Source organism: Engystomops pustulosus, chromosome 3 (assembly GCF_040894005.1).
Source record: "Engystomops pustulosus chromosome 3, aEngPut4.maternal, whole genome shotgun sequence".
Classification (NCBI taxonomy): Eukaryota; Metazoa; Chordata; class Amphibia; order Anura; family Leptodactylidae; genus Engystomops; species Engystomops pustulosus.
This window is the reverse complement of record NC_092413.1, coordinates 16,530,391-16,557,372: the sequence shown is the minus strand read 5'-3', so window position 1 is coordinate 16,557,372 and position 26,982 is coordinate 16,530,391. Positions and strand designations below refer to the sequence as shown.

The 26,982-nt window shown below is 43.8% G+C and overlaps 1 protein-coding gene across 3 annotated transcripts in view; it reads right to left on the bottom strand.

Annotated features, from left to right (window-relative positions):
* LOC140121017 (spermatogenesis-associated protein 7 homolog) overlaps nucleotides 1–26,982 on the bottom strand; it is a 287,164-nt gene that overhangs the window by 51,187 nt on the left and 208,995 nt on the right. For 2 of the 3 annotated variants that reach the window (XM_072140130.1, XM_072140129.1), the window contains 2 exons: nucleotides 26,691–26,783; nucleotides 17,061–17,108 (listed from right to left, as the gene is read on the bottom strand). In XM_072140130.1, the coding sequence (XP_071996231.1) occupies nucleotides 17,061–17,108; nucleotides 26,691–26,783 (141 nt within the window). The remainder of the gene's footprint in view (nucleotides 1–17,060; nucleotides 17,109–26,690; nucleotides 26,784–26,982) is intronic. The other variant, XM_072140131.1, reaches the window with a different exon arrangement.

The following is a 26,982-nucleotide window of genomic DNA, read 5'->3' as shown; positions in this document are numbered from 1 at the left end:
AAATCGAGTCTTTCTCTGGTTCTTTAGAGTTTGTTAGTATCTGTGACAGCCCCAATGTAGTCCTGAGCACAGATCTGCCCGCCCTGACCTATGGCCTGATGGCCATCTAAACAACGCGTTTCGCGCCTGAACTAGACGCTTAGTTTGTCCTGGGCAGACACAGGAGGACGCGAGCCCCAAGTGACTTCAATCATTTATGGAGAAGACAAATGAGTTCTTCTGCTTGAGTCACTTGTGTCACTTCGTCGCGTGGTCTATCAAGCGTCAGTAACTACGAGGACAGGTTTATACTGATAAATATTATATAAAGGTCGCTACAGAACCGGGGAGCAAAACCACCAAACGCCAAAAAAAGTTTTCTTTACGTCCTACAAGACATTTTACTTCCGTTTTAATAATTGGGTGAGTCATGTTCATGTCATATAGACACCTGCCCCAGGATTTCACTAATTCCTTCCCATTTAAAGGGGATGAGTCCGCATATAGCAGCATGTCCATGGGGCTCATTTACTAAGGGTGCACGGACAGCACAAACGTTGGCTATCCCGACGATTACCATTACCATTACCCGTATTTAAAAGGGGATTGTGTTCGCAATCGGATTTTGGCGCATCGGCTTTTACGCGACACAAATTGGGGGGCGGGCCGTTGGACGATCTGACGGATTTGGACTGAGCGCGGGATTTAACATTTAAATTGTGTCGCATACAATGCACTTACCTGCACCAGGAAGAAGAAGGTGAACTCCGGCGGACCTGAGCGGGGAAGCGACACACGCAGGATATCGGGCGCACAATCTCAGTGAATTGCGCCGGACTACATCTTCGTCGGACTGTCCGGATCGGGGATCGCGACTGGACCGGGTAAATGTGTCCCTTTATGTCTGTGTGCTCTTAGTAGCAGCAGGGGGTGTGACCTCACACTGCTGTGCTCTGGGTTGAAGATAACACATAACGCGGATCAATGCCTGATATGTGCCGCATGTGACGGGGTTACCCTGACCCTCCAGCAATCAGCTATAATCAGGGAGGGAAGTGTTATATTCTCTTACAAGACGTTTCCACTACATGATGACCCTTGAAATCAATGTGAAGCTTTTCATCGATCGCCCGGGTCCTCCAGCCGTAGAGAGACTGTCAGCTATTAATCTAATAAGTCCCTAAGGTCATCACCTCATATTCTGCACTAAGTGAAGGGGGGGGGGGGGGTTCACCCCTATAAAATAATGAGTAGAAATCCGTGGCTCATTGTGACCATTCAGGCACACAGTGATGTCACAGTACAGGATAATACACAGTGATGTCACAGTACAGGGATAATACACACAGTGATGTCACAGTACAGAGATAATACACACAGTGATGTCACAGTACAGGATAATACACACAGTGATGTCACAGTACAGGGGTAATACACACAGTGATGTCACAGTACAGGGATAATACACACAGTGATGTCACAGTACAGGGATAATACACACAGTGATGTCACAGTACAGAGATAATACACACAGTGATGTCACAGTACAGGATAATACACAGTGATGTCACAGTACAGGGATAATACACACAGTGATGTCACAGTACAGAGATAATACACACAGTGATGTCACAGTACAGGATAATACACAGTGATGTCACAGTACAGGGATAATACACACAGTGATGTCACAGTACAGAGATAATACACACAGTGATGTCACAGTACAGGGATAATACACACAGTGATGTCACAGTACAGAGATAATACACACAGTGATGTCACAGTACAGAGATAATACACACAGTGATGTCACAGTACAGGGGTAATACACACAGTGATGTCACAGTACAGGGATAATACACACAGTGATGTCACAGTACAGGGATAATACACACAGTGATGTCACAGTACAGAGATAATACACACAGTGATGTCACAGTACAGGATAATACACAGTGATGTCACAGTACAGGGATAATACACACAGTGATGTCACAGTACAGAGATAATACACACAGTGATGTCACAGTACAGGATAATACACAGTGATGTCACAGTACAGGGATAATACACACAGTGATGTCACAGTACAGAGATAATACACACAGTGATGTCACAGTACAGGATAATACACAGTGATGTCACAGTACAGGATATTACACACAGTGATGTCACAGTACAGAGATAATACACACAGTGATGTCACAGTACAGCATAATACACACAGTGATGTCACAGTACAGGGATAATACACACAGTGATGTCACAGTACAGGATAATACACACGGCGATGTCACAGTACAGGGATAATACACACAGTGATGTCACAGTACAGGGATAATACACACAGTGATGTCACAGTATAGAGATAATACACACAGTGATGTCACAGTACAGGGATAATACACACAGTGATGTCACAGTACAGGGAAATACACACAGTGATGTCACAGTACAGGGATAACACACACAGTGATGTCACAGTACAGGGGTAATACACACAGTGATGTCACAGTACAGGGATAATACACACAGTGATGTCACAGTACAGGGATAATACACACAGTGATGTCACAGTACAGGGATAATACACACAGTGATGTCACAGTACAGGATAATACACAGTGATGTCACAGTACAGGATATTACACACAGTGATGTCACAGTACAGAGATAATACACACAGTGATGTCACAGTACAGGATAATACACAGTGATGTCACAGTACAGGGATAATACACACAGTGATGTCACAGTACAGGGATAATACACACAGTGATGTCACAGTACAGAGATAATACACACAGTGATGTCACAGTACAGGATAATACACAGTGATGTCACAGTACAGGGATAATACACACAGTGATGTCACAGTACAGAGATAATACACACAGTGATGTCACAGTACAGGATAATACACAGTGATGTCACAGTACAGGGATAATACACACAGTGATGTCACAGTACAGAGATAATACACACAGTGATGTCACAGTACAGGATAATACACAGTGATGTCACAGTACAGGATATTACACACAGTGATGTCACAGTACAGAGATAATACACACAGTGATGTCACAGTACAGAGATAATACACACAGTGATGTCACAGTACAGCATAATACACACAGTGATGTCACAGTACAGGGATAATACACACAGTGATGTCACAGTACAGGATAATACACACGGCGATGTCACAGTACAGGGATAATACACACAGTGATGTCACAGTACAGGGATAATACACACAGTGATGCCACAGTACAGGGATAATACACACAGTGATGTCACAGTACAGTGATAATACACACAGTGATGTCACAGTACAGGGAAATACACACAGTGATGTCACAGTACAGGGATAACACACACAGTGATGTCACAGTACAGGGGTAATACACACAGTGATGTCACAGTACAGGGATAATACACACAGTGTTGTCACAGTACAGGGATAATACACACAGTGATGTCACAGTACAGGATATTACACACAGTGATGTCACAGTACAGAGATAATACACACAGTGATGTCACAGTACAGGATAATACACAGTGATGTCACAGTACAGGGATAATACACACAGTGATGTCACAGTACAGAGATAATACACACAGTGATGTCACAGTACAGGATAATACACAGTGATGTCACAGTACAGGGATAATACACACAGTGATGTCACAGTACAGAGATAATACACACAGTGATGTCACAGTACAGGATAATACACAGTGATGTCACAGTACAGGGATAATACACACAGTGATGTCACAGTACAGAGATAATACACACAGTGATGTCACAGTACAGGATAATACACAGTGATGTCACAGTACAGGATATTACACACAGTGATGTCACAGTACAGAGATAATACACACAGTGATGTCACAGTACAGAGATAATACACACAGTGATGTCAAAGTACAGCATAATACACACAGTGATGTCACAGTACAGGGATAATACACACAGTGATGTCACAGTACAGGATAATACACACGGCGATGTCACAGTACAGGGATAATACACACAGTGATGTCACAGTACAGGGATAATACACACAGTGATGTCACAGTACAGAGATAATACACACAGTGATGTCACAGTACAGAGATAATACACACAGTGATGTCAAAGTACAGCATAATACACACAGTGATGTCACAGTACAGGGATAATACACACAGTGATGTCACAGTACAGGATAATACACACGGCGATGTCACAGTACAGGGATAATACACACAGTGATGTCACAGTACAGGGATAATACACACAGTGATGTCACAGTACAGGGAAATACACACAGTGATGTCACAGTACAGGGATAACACACACAGTGATGTCACAGTACAGGGGTAATACACACAGTGATGTCACAGTACAGGGATAATACACACAGTGATGTCACAGTACAGGGATAATACACACAGTGATGTCACAGTACAGGGATAATACATACAGTGATGTCACAGTACAGGGATAATACACACAGTGATGTCACAGTACAGGGATAATACACACAGTGAGGTCACAGTACAGGGATAGTACAGACAGTAATGTCACAGTACAGGGATAATACACACAGTGATGTCACAGTACAGGGATAACATACACACAGTGATGTCACAGTACAGGGATAATACACACAGTGATGTCACAGTACAGGGATAATACACACAGTGATGTCACAGTACAGGGATAATACACACAGTGATGTCACAGTACAGGAATAATACACACAGTGATGTCACGGTACAGAGATAATACACACAGTGATGTCACAGTATAGAGATAATACACACAGTGATGTCACAGTACAGGGATAATACACACAGTGATGTCACAGTACAGGGAAATACACACAGTGATGTCACAGTACAGGGATAACACACACAGTGATGTCACAGTACAGGGGTAATACACACAGTGATGTCACAGTACAGGGATAATACACACAGTGATGTCACAGTACAAGTATAATACACACAGTGATGTCACAGTACAGGGATAATACACACAGTGATGTCACAGTACAGGGATAATACACACAGTGAGGTCACAGTACAGGGATAGTACAGACAGTAATGTCACAGTACAGGGATAATACACACAGTGATGTCACAGTACAGGGATAACATACACACAGTGATGTCACAGTACAGGGATAATACACACAGTGATGTCACAGTACAGGGAAATACACACAGTGATGTCACAGTACAGGGATAACACACACAGTGATGTCACAGTACAGGGGTAATACACACAGTGATGTCACAGTACAGGGATAATACACACAGTGATGTCACAGTACAGGGATAATACACACAGTGATGTCACAGTACAGGGATAATACACACAGTTATGTCACAGTACAGGGATAATACACACAGTGATGTCACAGTACAGTGATAATACACACAGTGATGTCACAGTACAGGGATAATACACACGGTGATGTCACAGTACAGGGATAGTACAGACAGTAATGTCACAGTACAGGGATAATACACACAGTGATGTCACAGTACAGGGATAGCATACACACAGTGATGTCACAGTACAGGGATAATACACACAGTGATGTCACAGTACAGGGATAATACACACATTGATGTCACAGTACAGGAATAATACACACAGTGATGTCACAGTACAGGGATAGTACAGACAGTAATGTCACAGTACAGGGATAATACACACAGTGATGTCACAGTACAGGGATAATACACACAGCGATGTCACAGTACATGGGTAATACACACAGTGATGTCACAGTACAGGGATAATACACACAGTGATGTCACAGTACAGGGATAATACACACAGTGATGTCACAGTACAGGATAATACACACAGTGATGTCACAGTACAGGGATAATACACACAGTGACGTCACAGTACAGGGATAATACACACAGTGATGTCACAGTACAGGGATAATACACACAGTGATGTCACAATACAGGATAATACACAGTGATGTCACAGTACAGGATATTACACACAGTGATGTCACAGTACAGAGATAATACACACAGTGATGTCACAGTACAGGGATAATACACTCAGTGATGTCACAGTACAGAGATAATACACACAGTGATGTCACAGTACAGGAATAATACACACAGTGATGTCACAGTACAGGGATAATACACACATTGATGTCACAGTACAGGGATAATACACACAGTGATGTCACAGTACAGGGATAGTACAGACAGTAATGTCACAGTACAGGGATAATACACACAGTGATGTCACAGTACAGGGATAATACACACGGTGATGTCACAGTACATGGGTAATACACACAGTGATGTCACAGTACAGGGATAATACACACAGTGATGTCACAGTACAGGGATAATACACACAGTGATGTCACAGTACAGAGATAATACACACAGTGATGTCACAGTACAGGGATAATACACACAGTGATGTCACAGTACAGGATAATACACACAGTGATGTCACAGTACAGGGATAATACACACAGTGACGTCACAGTACAGGGATAATACACACAGTGATGTCACAGTACAGGGATAATACACACAGTGATGTCACAGTACAGGGATAATGCACACAGTGATGTCACAATACAGGATAATACACAGTGATGTCACAGTACAGGATATTACACACAGTGATGTCACAGTACAGAGATAATACACACAGTGATGTCACAGTACAGGAATAATACACACAGTGATGTCGCAGTACAGCATAATACACACAGTGATGTCACAGTACAGGGATAATACACACAGTGATGTCACAGTACAGGATAATACACACGGCGATGTCACAGTACAGGGATAATACACACAGTGATGTCACAGTACAGGGATAATACACACAGTGATGTCACAGTACAGGGATAGTACAGACAGTAATGTCACAGTACAGGGATAATACACACAGTGATGTCACTGTACAGGGATAACATACACACAGTGATGTCACAGTACAGGGATAATACACACAGTGATGTCACAGTACAGGGATAATACACACAGTGATGTCACAGTACAGGATAATACACACAGTGATGTCACAGTACAGGGATAATACACACAGTGACGTCACAGTACAGGGATAATACACACAGTGATGTCACAGTACAGGGATAATACACACAGTGATATCACAGTACAGGGATAATACACACAGTGATGTCACAATACAGGATAATACACAGTGATGTCACAGTACAGGATATTACACACAGTGATGTCACAGTACAAGATATTACACACAGTGATGTCACAGTACAGGGATAATACACACAGTGATGTCACAGTACAAGATATTACACACAGTGATGTCACAGTACAGAGATAATACACACATTGATGTCACAGTACAGATACACACAGTGATGTCACAGGACAGATACACACAGTGATGTCACAGTACAGGGATAATACACACAGTGATGTCACAGTACAAGGATAATACACACAGTGATGTCACAGTACAGATACACACAGTGATGTCACAGTACAGAGATAATACACACAGTGATGTCACAGTACAGGGGTAATACACACAGTGGTATCACAGTACAGGGATAATACACAGTGATGTCACAGTACAAGGGTAATACACACAATGATGTCACAGTACATGATAATACACACAGTGATGTCACAGTACAGGGATAATACACACAGTGATGTCACAGTACAGGATAATACACACAGTGATGACACAGTACAGGGATAATACACAGTGATGTCACAGTACAGGGATAATACACACAGTGATGTCACAGTACAGGGATAATACACACAGTGATGTCACAGTACAGGGATAATATACACAGTGATGTCACAGTACAGCGATAATACACACAGTGATGTCACAGTACAGGGATAATACACACAGTGATGTCACAGTACAGGAATAATACACACTGTGATGTCACAGTACAGGGATAATACACACAGTGATGTCACAGTACAGGGATAATACACACAGTGATGTGACAATACAGGGATAATACACACAGTGATGCCACAGTACAGGGATAATACACACAGTGATGTCACAGTACAGGGATAATACACACAGTGATCTCACAGTACAGGTGATTACTCGCCTTCCTGGAGTGACATGCTAAAAGCTTTGCATTGGACTTCAGTTGGCTGGAGAGACAGGTGCAGAGATGGTTAGGACATGGAATAATTGGAATATTTGTTGTGTTATTTCTTTTCTTACTTTCTGATGTTTAGAAGACGAATCCCTTTTCTTTTATTACACAATAAACAGTAAATGACGGATCCCTCTCCCTGCAGCATCACACACGTTGTGACATCGAGGCCGCGCCACTTCCAAGCTAATGAGGCCTTTAAGAATGTCCTTGTCCCGCAGGAGGAAATCTAGGTGGAGACGATGTCACTGAGTACATGACACGGCGATCAAAGTGTCACCGCCGCACAATACAGGAATAAGGATAGGCAACAAACATCCATAGGTGTCTCAAGATGTATCTCCATAGGTCCAGAAGTGTCACTACTCTGCTCCGATGCCTATATCCAGAATCCCACAAGTCGTCGGAACCTGCTACAGCCAATCAGTGACCTCAGGTGGTGTCATTTGTTCTACATCTCGGGGGCCCAAAGGTCAAGTAAAGATGACCTTTCCCAGGGAAAGGTCACTAATATCCAAATTGGCAGGTACCGGACAACCCCTTTAATGCAGAGGACCTTTAATACCAAACAACCTCTAGCAGACATGTTTTCCTAATATCCATCGTGTACATATTATATTATATTATATTCTTCTTTCTATTACAGAGATGATATTTGTCATTGACGGCACAACTACAGCCCTAATGATCGCTCTCAGCTACAAAATACTCTTGTTATTCAAGGACGTCCTTGATTTCATACAATGTTCCTTTATATCTTTTATATTTTTAAGGAATGCTTTTTGTTTTTATCCGGACTGGATGTCCCTGGCACCAATTTCCACCTGATTGGGCCTCTTTGGGCTGTAAACCCAGGTTTCTGAGGTAAATTTGTTCTAGTTGTCCATGGAAACCAATCAGAGCTCAGCTTAGTTTTTGTAAACAGCTGTGGGGAAATGAAAGCTGAGCTCTGATTGGTTGCCTTGGGCAACTAGAACAATTTTCCCTCCTAAGGCCTAAAAAAAAAATCATTCGCGGGAAGAGCCGGTGTGAGGTGCGCCTCATGGCTGGCATGTCATGAAGATTTTTTTTACTTTGGAATATTTTCCAAAACAAAGAAACATTAGCAGAGATGTGGGGGGAAGCGGATCCTCTCCAAACACAATTGACTGTGTTATTCTGCATAAAGCTGGCAGAGGAATCTGTGAGCTGCCGCCAATTCTTACAGATCGGGATCTTAGAAAAACTTGTAGACGTCAATTATCTTCTTGTTTCTTCAAATTTTTGATGATCGGATGAGAAGGATGAGACCTCCAACCCCCCCCCCCCCTCCCCCGATTTCTGTTGTATGGAAGCTGCGCCACAATCCCAGAGCCCTGTTGAGCCTGTTAAAACCTGTCAAAGCTGCACAAATCCCAAAAACCATGAACAGTCCGACGAAAGTGCGATCGGCGACCCTTAGTAAATAAGCCCATTGTCCAGTCTTGGAAATATGGCCCTCATAGCATCCATATATTAAGAATTCAATACATTCATGTTAAAAGGACCTTAAAGGGGTATTCCAGGAACTTTTTCCGTGTCATGGCAGTTATCGGTGCTGTCAACTAACGTCAACAGGACCTGCTGAAGTCCCATAACTACTGCCAGTTCTGGGCATGCTCAGAGAGCAGGGGAACCAATCCAACATGGGAAACGGGAGTCAGTACAGGGTAAGTATGTTATTTCCTCCTGACCACATGGGATTTTCCATATTCACCCTTTTAACTTCATATGTACACAAAATAGTTCTGCATGTTCAATGTAGTAAAATATATTGGGGCAGATTTACTTACCCGGTCCGTTCGCGATCCAGCGGTGCATTCTCTGCGGTGGATTCGGGTCCGGCCAGGATTCACTAAGGTAGTTCCTCCACCGTCCACCAGGTGCTGGGCTGAAGTTCCCCGGAGGCGCGCTGGAATGCCCTGAAATTCACCGGCCTATACCTGGTGAAGGTAAGTATAATTTTCGCAACACATTTTTTGTTTTAAATGCGACGGTTTTTCCGAATCTGTCGGGTTTTCGTTTGGCCATGCCCCCCAATTTCCGTCGCGTGCATGCCAGCGCCGATGCGCCACAATCCGATCGTGTGCGCCAAAATCCCGGGGCAATACAGGGAAAATCGGCGCAAATCGGAAATATTTGGGTAACACGTCGGGAAAACGCGAATCGGGCCCTTAGTAAATGACCCCCATAATCTTCAACTTGTAAGGTGAAACTTTTTAATATGTAGTTAGTGCGTTGTTGGTATTTTGTGTTCTATAATAATCGTCATGACTTTTTTCATATAAACACTAAATAGTGCAGCTCTTTCTACCCCTCTCAGAGCAGGAAGTCCCAGCATAATTTGAAACACCATTACATACAGCCAATCAGCTGACCCTACATATAACCTCAGATCTTCTATGTATGTGGAGCTGAGGAATCTTCCAGCATGTTCCTTGGCCCCTTCTCGTTTCTGCTTAGACACGTAAAGAACAATATGTCCTAATAAGGACTTTTATATCACTTTGTGTAACACCTTTAAGATTGATATTTTCACAGTCCGGCCCATGGGACCATTAGATCACGATGGATTTACCTCGCTCCAGCCCGTTCCTACATAAATCAGGACAAACAGGAAGCGAGGTACCGACGGCTGATCCCTCCCGGTGTAAGGTGTTAGCGAGGACAATGGACTTTTTAGAAAAAAAAAAATAAAAAAAATTGGAATGAAGCCAAAGATAAAATACAAGGGACATAAATCAAGGAACCGAAAATCAGGAAAAGCAATCGGAAGAGAAACAAGAGCACTCGCCAGACTCTTGAGGGACGAAATTATACGGAGGATGATAGTGAAAGGAAAGCTGTAAACTATGTTTTTATCATTGGAAAATACTAACATCATGTAATCATCTAAAATGTCGTCATTCACTAATGTCTTATCACCTCGGAGACAGACACAGTCCGAGTGCCAGGTCTTAAAGGAACAGTATCATAAGAAAACAAGAAGGGAATCTATCAGCAGTTTTTACCCCCCCCGAAAATGCTGCAGACAGTGTTAGGTATTTGCCTGAGATGAGTCAAGTTTAGAGGCTGCATGGGGAGAGTCACTTTAGATGACCTTATCTTCGCACCTAAGAACATGCTGCTGGTGTCCTATTAAAGTTAGAAAACAGGCTCGTGGTACTGTGGTCTACGGAAGCAGAGAAATAGGCAGTTAAAGATTAAGATCCAGTTCCCATGTTACATCTGTGCCTATGGGGAGGATGTGCTGATACATCAGATGGTTCATGCTGTTTTGGTTGTGTGAACCCTGGTGTATTTCTTTCTCAGACAGTCTTCATTGAATTTGCACCACACCCACCAGACTCCTGCAGCTATCCTGTCTGGTTCTGGTCCAATCCCTCTTGGACAAGGACTGTGACATGTGCAACATCCCCCACCGGGGCCTAGCCTTTTCTTGGGGCCTTGAGGCAGCCGGGGCCCAGAATATCGAATTGGCTGGTGGTTGCGGCCTAGGCATGCTAGTGTCACGGTGCTTGGTATGGGGACCATGGGGAGCAGGTGGTGTGTGCAAGAAATATGGAGGGAGAGGCTGATGTACTGGTTCTCCCTGGGGCAACCCCTGAGTGTCTGTAAGATAAGTCCCTGGGTAATGGATGGGGGAGCCCTTGGTGGTAACAGCCGTATTTAGGGAACAGATGGAGGCATTTTTGTGCAAAATAACTCATGGTTTTTTATTAGAACAACGGCAGGCAATGGGCCAAACGATCTTGTACAGATGCCAGATAACTGGAGTGGTCATGGAGAGTGATCCTCAGGAATAGATTCACCAGCCTGGTAGTAGGTGCAGGCTGGAATGTAGCTGTGTACAGATATGGAAGCTGCAGCTTTCTCCTGGGTGTTCTGTGTGTAGCACTGTAGGTGTGTGTCACACTATCCTTCTGTATGCTCTGAAGGATGATGTGCTGTCTAGGAGAGCTGGGTTTCAAGAGCTTGTGCTCTAAGAGGTTTCTGGAACTCAAGAGGCCTTGCCCCTTCCTGTTCAGGGGTTTTGTTATTCCCTGGTCAGGTGGTGGCTCACTCTCCAATTACACTCCAGTTCACATGGAAGAATATCATTGGATAAGAAACATCACATACCTTAACCCTTGCTATACAGGCAGGGTCTAAAACTACTGAGGCCTAACACTGACTGCATTCTCCCGAAGGCGAGTTGCGCAGGCTCAACTGCTGGGGAGATACAGATAAAGGGCCTCATTTGCAACACTCCACTGTCTATACGTTGGCAGGGGTGTTGCACATGACATAAGAGGTCTGTCTGCTCTAGGTTTCCATGCTATAGTTCTGACTTGCTGACTGTTCTCTGTTTGTAATGTATTGTTCTCATCTTTGTGTTTTTAATTTGGCACATGAAGGGAACGTCGACAGCTCTTGCTGCAGCCAGCAGTCTAACAGTCTGAATCAAAATGTCATTATGATAAACTAGGTACAATTACTCATAGATCCAGGTTCCCTGACTGTGTTAATCTTCTATTTATTACCCATGGCCTCCTTCCTTCTTAAATCAACTTTTAAAACTATGCTATGGGTGTTACCAGAGCCCCTCTGTGCTGCAGATTCACAGGCTGTTACACTGTCTTCTCTTCTTTTATGCTTCCTCTGCCTGATATACAAATAAAGTTTTAAAACTTCTTTTTGCGTCTTTTCTTTGTTTTTTTTTGCTTGTCGTGTCTGAGAAAAGTGACATGGAGCAAGTGCTGGAGGAATATCGGATCAGTCGAGGGCAGCGGTGCTGATCATTAGTCGGGGAACATGACATAACCTCATATGAAATATTGATCACAGCTCATTTGATGGTCACGTCGGCCTCACAAGCCGCTCGCCAGTCGCCCTCTGTGTTGTCTGTGTAAGTGTGAACTGTGTTTGACAAGTTCTGACACGTCCGCAAACACATTCAGTATAATCATGTCCATTCTCACAGTTCATAAATCTGACAAACAAGCAGAGCGCGGCGCAGCGCCCCCACCTGCCCGCTCTATATATAGCCGCCACATTGATCCGGCTTATAAAACATTCATGAGTGCGACGCCGGCACCTGCGCAGCCTTTCCTGCAAATCCAATGATCGGGTTTCTACTTTTAACATTTTCCAGGTACAGCACAGACCTCAGCGATGCTTCCTGAATACTGATACTGGAAAACAACGTCCCCATGTGCTTAAAGGGGCCGATCTGTACAAATAGTCAGCAAATCTCCTATCACAATCCATGCTGATAAACCAGGGACATTAATCATAGATCCAGGCACCGGGACTGTGGTATCTTCTTATATGTGTTATCCATGGCCTCCTTCCTTCTAAAATCAACTTTCAAAATAATGCTAATGAGCCAGAAGGCTCTGGGAGGTGCTACCAGAGCCCCTCCATGTTGCAACTTTACATGCTGTTACACTGTCTCTCCCTCCCCCCTGCTCCCTCAGCACTCCCCCCTTACCTCTGCCTGTTGTAATCTCACACAGTGTAATAGCCTGTGAAGTTGCAGGTTGGAGGGGCTCTGGTACTGGCTGTAGCTTCACAGGCTACACTGTGTAGAAGCACTCCCATTGTCCCACTGTGTGATATTACAGCAGACAGATGGAGAGGGGAAGTGCTGAGTGAGGAGGTTGAAAGGTGAGTCCTGCCCCTGCACGGTAAAACAGTCTGTAACTCTGAAGCATGGAGGGGCTGTGGTAACCCCCCCCACCCGAGTCTTTCAGAGATTAGCATAATTTTAGAAGTTGATTTTAGGAAGGAAGAAGGCCATGGAGTAATGTCCCTGGTTTATCAGGATGGATTTTGATAGTAGATTTGCTTTAAAGGGGTTGTACCAAGTTTTCATGTTATCCCCTACCCCCAGATATGACCACCAGCAATCACTAATAGAGATGTAATCCCCGGAAACGGCGAAGAGTCCTACGAAAGTGCACGCACGGACCTTTAGTAAATAAGCCCCAATGGGGCAGATTTACTTACCCGGTCCAGTCGCGATCCAGCGGCAGGTTCTCCGACGCTGATTCTGGATTCACTAAGGTCCGTGCGCCGATATCCACTAGGTGTCGCTGCTGCTCCAAAGTCCCCTGGAGTTCACCTTCTATTTCTTGGTGCAGGTAAGTGAGTGTCAAGCGAGACTTTTTTTAAAAAAATACTGCGTTTTTTCCGAATCCCTCGGGTTTTCCGACTCCCACACCCCTGGTTTCCGTTGCATGCAACCCGGCGCGATTGCGGCGAAATCCGATCGCGTGCGCCAAAATCCCGGGGCAATTCAGGGAAAAGCAGTGCAAATCCGAAAAATACGGGAAACCCGACAAAAATTCGCGAATCGGACCCTTAGTGAATGACCCCCAATGTGTCCTAGTGTGGGAGTTTTAGGAATTGCCGCTCAGCTCTCCATAGCACTTCCATTGGATGTCTATGAGGGTAAGAAAGCCAAGTGTGCTCTGCAATTTCCCAAAGTGTCCTGGTGCCATGTACTGGACAAACATCCACACCCCTTGTTACACCCCTCTATGGGTAGGTGGATAACAAGCAAACTTGGAACTACCGCTTTAGTATAACTATAGAGCTAAAATAATAAAAAAAGGCAACTTTGCAACCCATCTTGACAACAAAGTTTCCAAAATTTGCTTTCAGAAGAGTTTTTCAAGCTCAGAGCCTTCATAACTGTTTTTTTTTTAATTGAGGACTGTTAAAAACAAACAATTGTTGTTTCAATTTACGTGTCTCCATGGTGACAGACTACAAATACCATGTAGTCTGGTTCTGTATTTGTTGCTCCATTTGCCCCTCAGCTTGGCCATCGATGGTAAGTTCGGGAGGAAGTCGATGGAATGATATGAAAGATGAATGGCTGCAAAATTCTACATTCTAAATTTTTACATTGGATTTTTCCCTAAACTGCGGCCAATCATCTACTAACCATGTTAATGGGGGGAACGGGGGAGGGGGTTAGTACATCTGTCAATCAAACCACTGATGCTCCGATATAATTGGCGTCTTCCTTCCCGGTCATGAAAGATCTGTCACATGTGTCTGGTGCTGACGGCTACAAAGTGAGATATAACATGCGGATTCCCCGGGGGGGAGGGGGTTACGATGAGAGGTTTTGGTATTGTCTACAAAATGCTGTGTCAGGGAAATGGAGATGACAACAGCACGAAAAGTCAAGGCATTAAATCAAATTATTTTCCTCCATGTTTGACCCTTGACCCCCCCGTTTCCTTCTGTAATTTCAGGTGTGACATTCCATAGAATGCTTAGCCGGCTCTATTACATCAGTGCCGTGCGTGATATACTCTATAGCTACGCTGTTTATATGTGTTATTAGGCGGAATGATAACACGGGGCCCTTGTTTTCCACCTGTCTGGGTCATGTTCAGGTTACGGGATGTCACGCACAGTTCACACATCGCTCTTTGGGTTATAGTCACCCGGATGGAGGAAACGGCGCGATGCTGACAGACGAGGCAATGTCCTATACTTGTAGCTGATGCGTTCCTATCTGTCTAGCCAAAACCAAAAATGTGATCCGCTACGATGAAATGCGATGGAACTTCTTTTTTATTCATCCATTTTTCAATTTCAGCGCTTTAATATTTTGCAGAAAATTATGGCGAGGACCCCGTTTGCGCTGCCACCGATCGCCTTAGTGCTCGAGCACCAGCACGTTGACCTCCATCTTGATTATTTCTTAAATGGATTGATTGCAAACCAAGGTCAGCTCCAGGTTTCAGTAGGCCCCTGGGCGACAGCACCTCTGTGGGCCCCTTTGCAGTGAACTCACATGGTGGTATTAAAAATTCAAAAACTCAAACAGTCTCGTGTTCTCTAAAATATTCCCTAGTTTATCATCCCAAACAGCCCCCATATTCATATAAAGCCCCCCTCACCCTTTATAGATTCATTGGATAAAGCCCCCCTTACCCCCATGGATTCCTTATGTACAGCATTATGTGGGCCCCCAGCAGCTCTGGGCCCCTGGTACTTGCCCAGGTACGCCCAGTGCTAGTGCCGGCCCTGCTGTCAACTCTCCATTTACGTTAACGAGAATGGCAAAAATTGCAAAATGAGCGCCAAAGACTGAGGTCAGTAGATATTACGATCTATTATCGATATATATAACTACTTTGAAGTAGACCCTAGTTGCCTCCATATTGGGGTTCCTCCTGTGGACCTCACTGGTCTAGTATTGGATTTGAGCCTGGGCCCACTGGAGGATCCACTGCTCCATGGCCCTCAGCACTCTGTTGTCCCTAAACTCTCATACTATCATGTTGTTTTTACAGGAGAGCCCATTACAAACTGTGATGAATGGCTCATATTGGAGGCGCCGACACATATTTAGTCAGTGGAAAAAATAATGGAACTCTATGAGGGTGTTATTTGGATCTTAAATCTTAACAGATGATAGTATGGACAAAGTCTACTAGATTTAGTGCAGGGAAACCTGGTGACCCCCCTTAACAAGTGAGGAAACAAATGATGAATTATTTGGCCAGATCATAGTGAGAACTGTGCAGTCTTATAGCAGCTGCACAGTCCTCTCTAGCTCTATCTGTATGATGACTATTCTGCTTCCCGAAAAAGAAGGATCCAAAATATATACGGGGGTGAATTCACTCTTTGATCCCTTAAAGGAACACTCCATTCACAGTTGATCCATTACATTTTACCTTGTGCAGGGCCTGAACGGAGGAGCAGGACTCCAGGTTCTAGGAAGGTTTTAGGAATAGAATGAAAAATGAGTCCTGCTCCTCCCTTCAGGTCCGGCACCATGTATTATTCAATGATTTAGCTTTGATAAAGTGCTTAAAATAAAGGGATCCATCATAACTTGTCATGTTTCACACTCAAGTTACTTACACTTAATGCTGCTGGATAAACTTCTTGGTGCCGATGTATCAACAGCAGCTGAAATCATCAAAAAAAATAAATATGCATTATTATATAGTCATCTATAATAATATGTATAATATAACACTTATATGTAATTATTTGTATAATATATTTTAAACCAGGAGCCAAGGAGCACATTTATCATATGCTGGTGGTAACTGATGCAGTGTATGATATTCCTCCTACCATCGGTGCTGTGATGGATTTATCAGGTGGTTCCTGCGCTGGCCCGGTTCGGCAGGTCCAGGCTGGTGTAGAATTGTGATATAGCCTGTGCCTGAACATATAGTTATATATAGCTTGTGTGAAGACAAAGGACCCACTCTGCCTCGGGCTGCGCCCCCTTCATGCCCCTCCAAGTGGAGGGGGTGTAAGGAGGTAAATAGTTGCAATTCCTGGCCATGTGCCAGGAATTGCAACTATTTCAGGGGGCGTGTACGCCAGATTTCAGCTATACAAGCCTTGATAAATCTGGCCCTATGACTATTTGGATCGGCCGCCTTTCAGGGATCTAAAAAGGGAATACATTTAAGGTTTTTAAAGAATATTCCGGACGATCTACCATGAGAAAATGATGGTCATGGTCTCATGGTCAGCTGAACAGAGGCCAATGCGGTGCAGTGACATTCATACATGTGTGGCCGTGTCTGGTATTACAAACTAATCCATTAAATTGGGAGCATTTACAAAGTTTTCTATAGCTCATCATTTATTTACTGGGGGTCCGACTAACGACAATTAACTGTTCTGGAAGCTATACAGGGAGCAGAACCAGAAACGTAAAGGAAATCTTTAAGGCTTTACAAATTATGCAAAGAGCCTCAGGGGCTCCGGACTCAAATTGTAAAGTCCTATTTTGCAAAAACAATTACATAAGAAGGTAAAAGAAGAGCAGATCCGGCCAGAGGGGGCACATACCTGCATGTAAGTGTACTTGGTCTACAATCCTTCATCCTGGTAGTAGGTGTCCTTTAAGGCTCTGGACAGGAGCTTTCATCAGACATTTTTATTAAAAAAAGGGCTTTAAAATTATGCAAATGAGCTTGAGGTGCTCCAGGTTCCATAGTTGTTAATGAAGCCCAGAGCCCCTCAGACTCATTTGTGTAACTTTTAAAGCCTTTTCTTAAGAAGCTAAAATAAGATCTTGCCAAAGGGGGCGTACACCAGTATTTCTGTGTGTTTGATTTACAAACCTTCATCCTGGTGGATATTGGTTTTGGGGAATTGCTCCTCAGTCCCTATTCAGTGGTTAAGAAATGCCCTGCATTTCCCTGGATCCCTTTGGCTTTCAATTACGTCCTGTACATGTGTTACGGTATCTGGAAGGTGATTGGGGTAGAATCAGGATTTTGGCTGCGAAAGGTCAACAGTATCAAAATGGATAAGTGGCCAGACATCCCCTTTAATAGAGACTATTTAAAGTTATCAGACCTCATATTCCGTTTACCATGGATATAGAGGAGTCGTAGAAGACCCCCCATGCCCCCACATCACCTTTCTGCCAATAGGTAGGGCAACACTTAGGGATAGGTTAAAATATTGTACTTTGCTGTCCCTTTAAGACATAATCTAAGGTCCAAAACATTGGGGCAGATTTACTTACCCGGTCCATTCGCGATCCAGCGGCGCGTTCTCTGCGGTGGATTCGGGTCCGGCCGGGATTTATTAAGGCAGTTCCTCCGACGTCCACCAGGTGTCGCTGCTGCGCTGAAGAGCATCGGAACGCACTCAAGTTCACCGGCCTATTCCTAGTGAAGGTAAGTGCAAGCTCCGCGACACTTTTTTTTTTTTAAATGCGGCCGTTTTTCCGAATCCGTCGGGTTTTCGTTCGGCCACACCCCCCGATTTCCGTCGCGTTCATGCCAGCGCCAATGTGCCACAATTCGATCACGTGCACCAAAATCCCAGGGCGATACAGGGAAAATCGGCGCAAAACGGAAATATTCGGGTAACACGTCGGGAAAACGCGAATCGGGCCCTTAGTAAATGACCCCCATTGTCTTATGATCAGTAACCCAAAAGTAATCCATTACTCAGAGGAACATCATGGACACCAGTGGGATCAGGTCTATAGGTCCATCATCCTTGTCAGGTCATTTATCTTTGTATTTTCTTGTATTGTCTTCCGTTGTACAGCGCAGGGGCCTATGGTGCCGATACACACAGTATACAGTGGATAGGATTGTTTCTTCTTATTAATCATTCTGTCCTAAAGCCTAGAACTTAATAAATCCTGGTGGGAGATGGTGGAGGATGAGAACGTGTATAGATCCTCTACCAGTCTCAGGGGTCTTCATCGCTTTAGTCGCATACAACAAGGCATCAAATTATTTCAGGACAATACTGACATCCTCCACGATCACTTAGAGCAGACTACGATTCACTTGGGGAGGTTTAAGGCTGATATCTATCTCACAACTAACGTCTTGTTAGAGGGGTCTCCCAGCAAGAAACAATTCACAGGTAACCCCTGACCCCTGACCCCTAGAGATCACTCCTAATTCATAAGTTATTCATTTCTCTGCACTGCCCCCGCAGGGGATATTAAGGATTGCACATTTTGAAATTTCAAAAAATCGGAGTAAGCTCTGATTAAAAGCTGAATCCTACTTTGAAGACAACTTTTTGCTCCAGACCGTAAGAAAGGTCATCCCACTGCTGGGACCCTCAGTGATTACAAGTACAGTAATCTTCAAAGGTTTAATTTCCCTGCAGCCCCCCACTGGAAAAATCAAAGAAACACAGAGTAATAATTTACTGTGACAGTGCAGCCTCCCTGACTGTATACTTATGGGCCCTTAGATTTATTATGGGAATATATAAAAAGGGATAATCACACTTTCCTCCCTACAGGCAGAGTAGGTACTGGTTCTATCTATGTGATGCTGTACTGAAACATCATGGGATTGATAACATACAGTACAGAGAAAGAAACGGAGTTAAAATGGTGGGTATCTCATGTCAGTGCACCCCTCCTGACTGTATCCTGATAGTCCCTTCCTAATTGTATACTGATGGTTCCTTCCTGACTGTATACTGATTGTCCCTTCCTAATTGTATACTGATGGTTCCTTCCTGACTGTATACCGATTGTCCCTTCCTAATTGTATACTGATGGTTCCTTCCTGACTGTATACTGATTGTCCCTCACTGACTGCATATACACTGATGGTCCCTTAGATTTTTTTATGGGAATATATGGAAAAGGATAATCACACTTTCCTTCCTGCAGACAGACTTGGTAACGGTTCTAGCTGCCTATGTGATGCTGTACTGAGACATCATGGGATTGATAATAAGCAATACTGAGAGACAATTCTCTCTCTGTTTTTTCATTCCTCATTATGTCCGTATTTCCTGATATATTAAAATAGTATTACCTTATACAGATATATTTTTCTACTTGAAAAGGTCTTGGATTCTTCTCTTCATTTGGGTGATGTGATAAGTTCCAGTGCTTCCTGATGTATAAAATTACTTGGAATGTCCCACACAGGTTCTTCATAGGGGGACCACAAATTTGTATTATAGCTACTGCTGATGATCAGACAGGCTCTCATCACACAGTTATAAAGTAGATGAAGGTACTCTAGACTCCCTGACTGCATACTGATGGTCCCTGCACACAGAGTTGATACTGGTTCTAGCTGCCTATGTGGTGCTGTACTGAGTCATCATGGGATTGATAACAAACAGTACAGAGAGAGAGTGAAATCTAAAGGTCAACATGGTGTCTCATCAGAGCAGGCAGGGCACTGAACTGTGGGGAAATTAGTGTTTTTAATGACTGCAGCCTTCCTCACTGTATCCTTATGGTCTTTTTAGATTTTTAGAAGAACAATTTTCTTTAATTTCCTCCCTGGAAGCTGAGTTGGTACTGGTTCTAGCTGCCTATATGGTGCTGTACTCAAACATCATGGGACTGACAAATATGTCAGAGTGAGAGGAAGAGAAATCTAATGCTGCATAGATTGGGGCTCATTTACTTACCCGGTCCATTCGCGATCCCTCGGTGGTTGTCCGACGTTGATTTGGAGCTTGATTCGACTAAGCTCGTGCGCCCGATATCCACTAGGTGTCACTGCTGCGCTGAAGTCCGCCGGAGTTCACCTTCTTTGCCCCGGTGTATGTGAGTGCTATTCTTGTGACACAATTTTTTTTAAAAATTCCGCAGTTTTTCCGAATCCGTCGGGTTGTCTGACGACTCGCCCCCCGGTTTTTTGTCGCGTGAAAGCCAGCGCTGATGCGCCACAATCCGATATCGTGCACCAAAATCCCAGGGCAATTCGGCGCAAATCAGAAATATTCGGGAAACCCGGCGAAAATGCGCGATTCGGACTCTTAGTAAATGAGTCCCATTGGGTTTAGAAACGCAATCCATCCGGCAGGGAAGGACATGGAATCAGTAAGGAGCACCGTGGGCATTTTTAACATTGTTTAACATGTGGCACGTCTTACAAATTGAGTTCCTAAACCCAGTCCAACCGCAACGTGTGAATGCCGCCTGAATGGTGTCTGATCAGAGCAGATAGGGGGCTGCTCTGCAACACTAAAAACATATGGAAAAAAACCTAAAAAGGATCAGAAAGGCAAAAGATATAATAAGTAATAAAAGACAAAGAGCAGCATCGCGCTTTGAGTTTGAGGGCGCAATAAATTTGTACTAACATCAACTAGAATAAACTTCCATGGAAACTACAGGAGAACACAGAACAGTACAGGAGGAAGCCGTCCGCCAATTCTGCATGAATAATACAAAGTCTTGCAAAATTTATTAAAGGAGTCCATCACCTCGAGCCAAACATGAAGGCGATAGAACATAGTAGTATAGGGGCTCCCGCTGCCCCCAGCAATCTCTGCTAGAAACTTCACATACTGAAAAATGTAACAAACTGTACACAAAAACTAGAAACAAAATCCCATGACAGTTTTGAATTACCAGCATTTACTCTCAGAGGGGATTCTTACCTTGGGAACCCGTGTTTGGTTACAAGGATCTCTGGGATATCCTCCTAGGATCAACTTGAAACAAGTTTGTCTCACCCTCCCCCTGCTCCCTCAGTGCTCCCCCCTCCCTCTACCTGCTGTAATCTCAAACAGTGGTAAGGGTGGAAGTGTCCCTGCACAGTGTAACTGCCTGTGAAGCTGCAGCATGGGGTAGCACTGATGAAACCTCCCAGAGCCCTTCTGGCTCATAAGCATAATTGTAAAAGTTGATTTTAGAATAAGGAGGCCATTTACCCCAGTCACAGTGTCTGGACCTTTGAGTAAGAGCCCCTGGTGTATCATGCATCATGATGGATTTTGATTTCCTTTAAGCATTACATAGTTTTGATTGAAATCCATGTAAGACATGGATATGATGGTTCCTCTGGAATGAGAGATGATCTCTGCAGTCACCCTCTGCTCCGAGTAATAGAAAATAGTCAAATATGTTAGGAAATAAGATATGATTAACCACTTACACATAGATCCCGGCACCGTGACTGTGGTGATCTTATTATATTTGTTATCCATGGCCTCCTTCCTTCTGATATCAACTTGTAAAATTATGCTAAATAGCCATAAGGGCTCTGGGAGGGGCCTTACCAAAGCTCCTATGTTCTGTAGCTTCACAGGTTTTCCCGGGTGCAGCAACTAACTGTGCATTCCCTATAGACAGGGGTAGACTAAGGGTCCCACACGTTGGGGGAATTCAAGGTCACCTGGACTAAGTGGTTCTGGAAACCAAAAATAAGTGGCGTCCATTCCTGTCTGACGCAGCATAGCCAAGGCACGTTCTCCTCTTCTTTTCCCTACCACTGTCAGGAGGGGGATGAATTGAGACCAGGAGGAAGATGATGAGGTATTTGGGCAGGCCAGCACTATGTTACATCCAGAATTAGGATGACCCCCAAAACACTATTTTGCTTTGGGTCCTCCAAATCCTCCAAGTCTACCCCTGCCAGTGGGTAACTTTTAATCAATAAGCAATGAATGACCTTGATGACTGAGAACCTTGAGTAACTTGCCATGAAAGATAATTGGTAGGAGGACTAGGACATCCGGAAGACTGAAGTCCAAGTCCTGATTTCTAGGATCATTGTACACAATACAGACTCAAGTCAAAGGACATCCTACAAAAATGAATAAAATATGATGATCAGAGAAATCAATCAATTATACATTTGGCCTGAAGAAGACATCTCATTTATGAATGGCTGATGAGACCCTCGAGATGATGATGTCGGAGCAAACAAATATTGTACATTCCCCTAAGGACCATACAAGAACTTGGTTACATCTAAGGGCAGGGCAAAATTAAACCGATTTAGAAACTGGCTCTAGAGTCCAACATAAGCGGTAGAGGTGTCCAGCAGACACCTGGACATGAAGAACTTAGAGGGCGATTCCTGTCTTGGCCAAATAGAAGAAGAAGATGACTTGACTTCTAAGGGAGAGATGAAGAGGACTACAAAGAAACGTCAAAAACTTTTCAAAAAGTGGTTGTCCAAGGTTGTATGTTCAATAATCAGAGCAACTCTCACTTTTGAAGGACAGAGGGGCTCATTTAGTAAGGGTCAGTTGGACGCATTTTCGTTGGGTTTCCCACCGATTTCCAATTTGTGCCGAATTACCCTGGGATTTTGGCGCACGCGATTGAATTTTGGCGGATAACCCGACGGATTTGGACAAACCGGAATTTGAATGCAAAATTGTGCCGCAAGATCAGCACTTACATGCACCAGGAAGAAGAAGGTGAACTCCGGTGGACCTCAGCGCCGAAACGACACATGCAGGAAATTGGACGCAAGATCTTAGTGAATCGCAGCAGACCCGAATCCTCATCGGACAACGCACCGCGGGATCGTGACAGGACCAGGTAAGTAAATCTGCCCCATTATGTAATAACCCCTGTGGTGGTGATGTAGGTTGATTACTGAAGGTTGGGCAGAAGATCTCCTAGTGACCATCATATGGACCATACAAATGCCAGGATTTGCCAAAAGTAGAATGCCCCTTTATTCCAGTAGCCAAAAGATTTACTTTTAACTAGTTAAGATGAAAAAAAATTGGATGAATTCTGTAACTAGAATGGGCTCCAGATGTCTAGAGGAGCCCGTGCCGTGGCCTCACATGTATTAGTATCCGTACTCTGAAGCAGCAGGTGAGAGGAGCTCGTTCTCCGGAGATTACAATGAAAAGATCATCAATTAGTCAAACCACAAGACAGGAAACCACAAATGATATCTGAACACCCGTCCTTCACTTCCAGTTAGGGATTTCACCAGTCGTTCTCTAGGGGGCGCCACTTGCTTCATCCCATCACATAAAACAAATATTAAACGCTTGAGTTGACATTGTATCTGGGGTTTTCCGGGCTGGTAGAATCAAAGGTAGAAGATCCGATACATATCAGAACAGCGCGAGCTTTAATATATCATCAGACAGACCCGAGATGAGAGGGAGGAAGCTACTTTGTATTCAGTTTCATCCGAGCTCATTATTATTTTATCCCACCTCCTTGTATTACACAGTGAATATCCAATTCCTTGTTAAAATATGTACCTTTTGGTCTAAAATAAAGTTACCACCAGGATGAAGGACTGTATCCAAATGAGCCTCAGGGGCCCCAGGTTCCATCGGTGTTAATGTTAAAGCCTGGGTTTTCCGACAGCCACGCCCCCCGATTTCTGTTGCGTGAAAGCCGGCGCCGATGCGCCACAATCTGTTCGCGTGCGCCAAAATCCCGGCGCAATTTGTGCCCCAGTGTCTTTTTGTGTGTACAGCATCTGGCTAGTTATATGTGTCTCCATGGTAACAGACTACAAACATAGCTGTGTAGTCAGAATTAAGTCTTTGTAAAACTAGCTTATCAGTCCAGATAAATCCATACTTTTCTCATTGAAAAAAGTTTGATCAGAAGTAGCCAAATTTCTAATGTGCTCTGAAGTTCACCTTTGTCTGTTTGGGGAATTTGATATTTATGACCTTTAAAAAAAAAAGGGATTTTAAAATTATGCAAATGAGCCTTAGTGGCTCTACATTATGTTCATTTGCATAATTATAAAAGCCTTTTTTTAAATAAAAACTAGAGAATAAGAAGCTTGAAGAAAAGTGGATACTGCACAGGGAACGCACACCAGTATGTCATTGTGCTTGGTTTACAATCCTTCATCCTGGTGGTAGATGTCCTTTAAAGGGCACCTACCACCACAAATCTACCTATAAAGGTAGATCGGGTGGTAGGTGAATCAATGGGACGTGAGGATAGCCCTTTTAAGGGCTAATCCTCACGTCCCCGCACTGTTTTATAAACTTTTATTACTTATATATGTTAATTTACTTATGCGGCTACCGGGGCGTGGAGTAGCCGCATCTGAGGTTACACGAGGCGGCTACTCCACGCCCCGGTAGCCACATTACCCCTCCTACTCACCATGTTCGGCGCGCAGCTACGAGCAGCCCCGCCTGCGCAGCCCCGGCTTCAGAGCAGTGACCGCGCAGGCGCGGGCCTGCTGTTCTGCGCATGCGCAGACGGCAGGATCGGCGGACGAGGGCGCGCAGCTACGAGCAGCTGCGCGCCGAACATGGTGAGTAGGAGGGGTAATGTGGCTACCGGGGCGTGGAGTAGCCGCCTCGTGTAACCTCAGATGCGGCTACTCCACGCCCCGGTAGCCGCATAAGTAAATTAACATATATAAGTAATAAAAGTTTATAAAACAGTGCGGGGACGTGAGGATTAGCCCTTAAAAGGGCTATCCTCACGTCCCATTGATTCACCTACCACCCGATCTACCTTTATAGGTAGATTTGTGGTGGTAGGTTTCCTTTAAGGTATTCGGAACTTGTGGTCATTATTATGCATGACACCTCAACAAAATTATGAAAGGGATGAATCAGACTACACAAGGTTTCTTTGTAGTCTGTTACCATGGAGATATAATGGCTTGGATAGGAACTCCTCCAAAGTAGGAGACTATCTATGTAAATGACCTCCAAAAATGGAGGATTGTAAAAGAAGTAGATGTCTCTTTTAATGTCAAAGACTGATAATGAAATAATTTATGGTCCTGAAATACCTGGGGGTATCCTTTATTCCTAGAAAGAAAAAGATTTTGACATCTTTATAAAAAGGATTCTTTACTGTACAGGAAATTGTGACAAGTTGAGAAGACGCCTCAATATCTTTCTTGAGGGTAAAATTATTACATGTTGTGGGATAAGATTCTTGGATTGGGACATCCATGGGACACCGACTGCCAGATTTAGAGGTAAGGGAGCTGCCTTACAAGGTAGCAAAAGAGGCGTGGTTTTCCTATTTGCAAATTTACCAGAATCCCCTAGTGGTGCATCAATGGCTATAAGTCTCCACTCGGCTGCAAGGTGGTCTTAATTGGCGAAGTCTCCATAAGGAGAAGTCTAACTCCCAATTAGAGTTGGAAAGGAATTTTTTCCCACTATTGGCCAATAGTTATCTGCCTCATCAATATGGTAGGATTTATGGGTAGGACTTGAAGGACCTTTGTCTTTTTTTGACCTTATCTACTGTGATACAATGATGATACTCTAGAAGCCATGGTCCACAATACAGAACATTTTTCACTCTTTAAATACCTTTGGCAGAGTCCAGCTTTCGGTAGTGTGTAGACATGTGGTCTTGAATAAGGAACTGAGTTGAGAGAGAACATGAAGATCCGGGGAATAGCGCTTTGGGGAAAGAAAGAAAATTAAAAGAAGAGATTGATAAAACGGTAAACATGATTGTGTGCAGACAATGAAAAAACCTATGAATCATTGATGGATCCTATTGCTACCATGGAAGATTCTAAAAATTATTACAAAAATCTCAGTCCCTCCGAGGTCCAGTGCTTGACAGACGGTGGGTTGAAGACCAATAATCTGCCGG